Here is a 4,038-nt window from a genome sequence, read left to right as displayed (position 1 = left end):
TGCGGGGGCTGGGTGGGGGGCACCTCGGGCGGCTCACGGGCAGGTGGGCTGCGGGCAGAGAAGCCGGTGTCGGGCGCCATGTTGAGGTGGATGAGCCGGGTCTGGGGCATCTGGTCGATGTTGATGCTGTACTTGGGCTCCTCCTTGGCCTTGGGACGCAGCGTGGCTGTGGCCGTGGGCAGGATCACATAGCTGGTATCCAGAGCCTTTTCCTGGGCCCGGCTCAGCTCCGAATCCAGCTTCTTGAAGATGTCCCCGTCGCCGATGAAGGAGGCCTTTGCCGCCTTGTCCTTCTTGAGGGTCAGCGAGTGGTTGGGGAAGTCAGGCAGGGGCCCCCCGCCGCCAGGGTAGCGGGGTGAGCCATGCAGGTGCAGCTTGGACACGTTGGCCGGGAGGCTGTTGAAATTGGAGGGTGGTGCCTGCACGTGGGCCAGCTTCAGCTTCTCCTCCTCCGCCGGCAGGGACGGCCGCTTGAGCGTGCCCGTGATGGTGGCCGTGCGGCAGGCCGCGATGTCCTTGTTCAGCACTGCGGGGAGATGGGCAGGGTCAGGCTCGGCCAGGAACCGTCCCCGACGTGTCAGTCTGGTCCTGGCCCTGTGCTGCCACCTCCTGGGGACCTGCAGGTCCTGCTCAGTGCCACCACTGGTGGTCTGGGCACGCGTTCCCCTTGTCTCCTGGCAGCTGGGTGCCTGTCTCCCCAAAGCTGCAACATGGGGCTCCTCTCACTGTGGGGGGTCTCCCTTATATTGGGCAACTGATTCCCTTTTTGCACTTGCTTCCAGGAAGCTCCGCGTCAGCCAGGGGCTCAGAGATGGGTCCTCCTCCCTGCTGTCCTCCTGCTCCCACTGACGTCCCCCAGTCTGAAAGCTCGCTACCGCCACCCCGTGGGGGGAATGAGATGAAGAAATGGAGACAACACGGAATGCCTGGGCCTTGAGGAGGGCAGGCGGGGCGGGGGAGGGCCGCAAGGGTCTGTGGCTGCTTCCGAGGGCTGGGGAACGGCACTCCTTGCGGGGATGTGATTGAGGAGAAGGGGGCAGGACGCGTGGAGAGTTCTAGGAACTCCAGGGGAGCCGGGATGCCCGGCACCTGCCCAGCCAGAGTTCAGGACAGTTTCCGGAGGCTTCTTCTGCTCATGGCCCTTGGACCTGGCTCATTGGGGTTGGGGGTGGAGGCCCAGGCATCAGGGGAGGGGTGGGTGCCAAGGCCGTCCCGTGTCTCCCCCTCAGGCCAGCGCTCCCGGGCAGAGTTCTCTTGGTCCAGGTGGGACACAGGGTGGGATGTGGAACACTGGGTGGGATGAGGACAGATGGATGGACAGACAGACACAGAGAAAAGAGAAAGAAGCAGGTAGGCCCAACAAGGGCCCCCTGTCGCTCTCACCTGTCAGGCGCTCACCTGATCTACAGGCCAGATCCACATCCTTTTCGAAGTCAGTCTGCAAGACAGAGACGGGGGCAGTGAAGGCGGAGAAGAACAGCCTAAAGCAGAGGCCCCCCACTTGGAGGAGGGTGTGTGGTTGCACACTCATGAGTGTAAGGGGCTACACGTGTGTGAGGGCCGAGGTGTTCACACCAAGTCCATGGTGCACATGGGCATCTGTGCCTGTGTGCTCCTGTGTGTCCAGACAGGATCTGGCCTCCCTGCACGTCTGTGCCTAGTGCATGCACGTGTGCGTGTGCATATGCGTGTGTGCGCGTGCACGTGTGCGTGTGCATATGCGTGTGTGCGTGTGCACGTGTGTGTGTGCATATGCGTGTGTGTGCATGCATGTGTGGGTGTGCGCATATGCGTGTGTGTGTGTGCACTGCCTCCACGGGGCTTGTGGATTAGTTGGGAAGTGGAGGCGTCCTAGCCCCAGCAGTGCCCCAGCTCTAAGCCCTGGCCCCCTGGCCTCAAGTACAAAGACTCTGCCCCACCTCTGGGCCCCTCCAATGGAGCAGGGCACACAGTGGGCACCATGCCAGGGCCACCTGTCACAGGGCCACCAACCACCACCGTGTGGGTGTGGAGGGCCTGCCATATGCCACTATCACCACATCCCTGGGGCCACCGTGACCCCGTTGTACAGGGGATGCGGAGGCACCAGGGAGAGGCAAGCAGGGCTTGGACGCAGACCCCAGGGCCTGGGCGGGCCCAGCTGCCCCTTCGAGGACAGACTCAGCCCGTGTCAGGGAGCTCAGCCTGGCTGCAGGTGGGGACTCCCAGGAACGGCCAGGCCTTCATCACACACCTGGCAGCCCTTTCCCTGTAAACAGAGGGGCAGGCTGGTCCTCAGGTAGGGAATCTTGCCCTGGAGGTCAGAAGTCAGGCCTAGGAGAGCTCAGGTGCAGGAGCGGCAAACCTCTCTGCTGAGGCCCTTAGAACCCACCCCGTTTCAGATGGAGAAACCGAGACCCAGAGGGGTTATGGGCCTGGCTGGACACCGTGCGGTGAGCCGGAGGCGCTGCTGGGACAGAGCCAGGACCCGGCCTCCACCCACCACTGGGCCCTGCCCTCACCCCAGGGTGGATGCTGGCATCTGCTGAGCCCCTGCCTGTGACCACAGTGGCTAAGGCGGGGCCTGGCACCGCGTTGAACGGACCCTTCTGCGGGCCAGACCCCTGCGGGCAAGACCCCTTCGGGCCAGACCTGTCGGCCAGACCCCCTGCGGGCCAGTGAGCAATCAGGGGGCAGCAGACAACGTGGACTGAGATAAAGAGCCACAAGGAGCCACTCAGGGCTGTCAGGGCCTGAACGGCTGGCCCTACCAGGAGGGAGTCAGGGAGGGCTCCCCAGAGGTGGTGACATCACAGCGACACCTGCATGGTGGGCAAGTGGGGTTGGGAGGGGGGACTGTGCACGTGGTGTTAGAGGACCAGGACGCTGGTCCAGCGCGGCTCAGGCATGGGGTGAGTGAGGGAGCTGGCTCCAGACAAGGCCAGTGTAGGGCTGGCCAGTCCCCATGGCCTGGGCAGTGGGGGGAGTGAGGGAGGTGGCTGCTACCACCGGGGTGGGGAGCCCTGGGGCCCATGCTGGGGTGGATGTGAGGCAGTGGGCCTGGTGCCCCTGAGGCATGCTGAGTTTGAAGTGCCAGTGGGATCCACTGCTGCTGCAGGAGCTGCTGCTTGCGGGGCCTGAGCAGGGGTGAGCCCACTTTAGGGAGAGTGCGTAGAGCGAGAAGGAAGGGGGGCAGGACCAGGCTGGGGGGGCAGAGATGCAGCAAAGGACACCAAAGAGGGGTCAGGTGGGGAGCTGAGAGGGGTGGTCACCAGAAGGGCCAGGTGAGGGGCCAGTGGGAGGGGCCAGGTAAGGGGCCAGGTGAGGGGCCAGTGGGAAGGGCCAGGTGAGGGGCCAGGTGAGGGGCCAGGGGAGGGGCCAGGGGGGGGGGCCGGGGGAGGGGCCAGGGGAGGGGCCATCGGGAGGGAGTCAGGGGAGGGGCCAGTAGAAGGGGGACAGGCCAAGCTCTGTCAGCGCAGGCTCTGCACGAGGGGCCAGGTGCCAAGGGCAGCAGTGCGCGGTGTGGGGTGGACGCCCGAGGGCTGACCCACCTGGGTAGGAGGCCGTGCAAGCCAGTTCTTTTCCTCGGCTGAGATGGAGGGGTGACGGGGGTGTGGGAAGGCTGGGACACCAGGGGGCTGCTGTGTGGCCGGGGGCACTGCCGGGTGCCAGCACCTGCGCAAACTGGCCAACTCGGCCCCCTCCCAGCCCGAAACCCTGGACCAGGGTTTTCACCTTGGCAAGCCTCAGTTTCCCCAACGGTAAACTGGGCCCAGGGCTCCTCTCTCAGGGCTCCTGGGGCCTCATGCAGCTCCAGGCACAGCAAGGACCCGAAGGCCCCTCGTTGGGGGGGGCAGCGCACATGGTGGGGGGGTGGCCTGCTCCCCAGGGTCCTACCATGAGCTGGGCATGGCCATTCTGGAAGGAGCCCCCCGAGTCCCCATGGCCCTCCTCCTGGCGGTCCACCACGCGGCACTTCACGGCGTCCTGGACCTGAGGGCGAAGAGCAAGCTGGTCAGCGTCTCTCCTGAACGTCCTCTCTGGTGCCTTGCGTGGCCC

At 65.4% G+C, this 4,038-nt stretch overlaps 1 protein-coding gene across 1 annotated transcript in view; it reads right to left on the bottom strand.

Moving 5' to 3' along the window:
* The window catches only part of ADGRB1 (adhesion G protein-coupled receptor B1), an 80,185-nt gene that overhangs the window by 2,350 nt on the left and 73,797 nt on the right, over positions 1-4,038 (bottom strand). Inside the window, exons 30-32 of the mRNA XM_012558762.1 lie at positions 3,877-3,972; positions 1,399-1,438; positions 4-526 (exon numbers count right to left, since the gene is read on the bottom strand). Coding sequence (XP_012414216.1) covers positions 4-526; positions 1,399-1,438; positions 3,877-3,972 — 659 coding nt within the window. The remainder of the gene's footprint in view (positions 1-3; positions 527-1,398; positions 1,439-3,876; positions 3,973-4,038) is intronic.

Source organism: Trichechus manatus, unplaced genomic scaffold, assembly GCF_000243295.1.
Source record: "Trichechus manatus latirostris isolate Lorelei unplaced genomic scaffold, TriManLat1.0 scaffold00185, whole genome shotgun sequence".
In the NCBI taxonomy this organism is placed as follows: Eukaryota; Metazoa; Chordata; class Mammalia; order Sirenia; family Trichechidae; genus Trichechus; species Trichechus manatus.
Note: the sequence above shows the minus strand (reverse complement) of the source record. Positions and strands in the feature narration are given on the sequence as shown.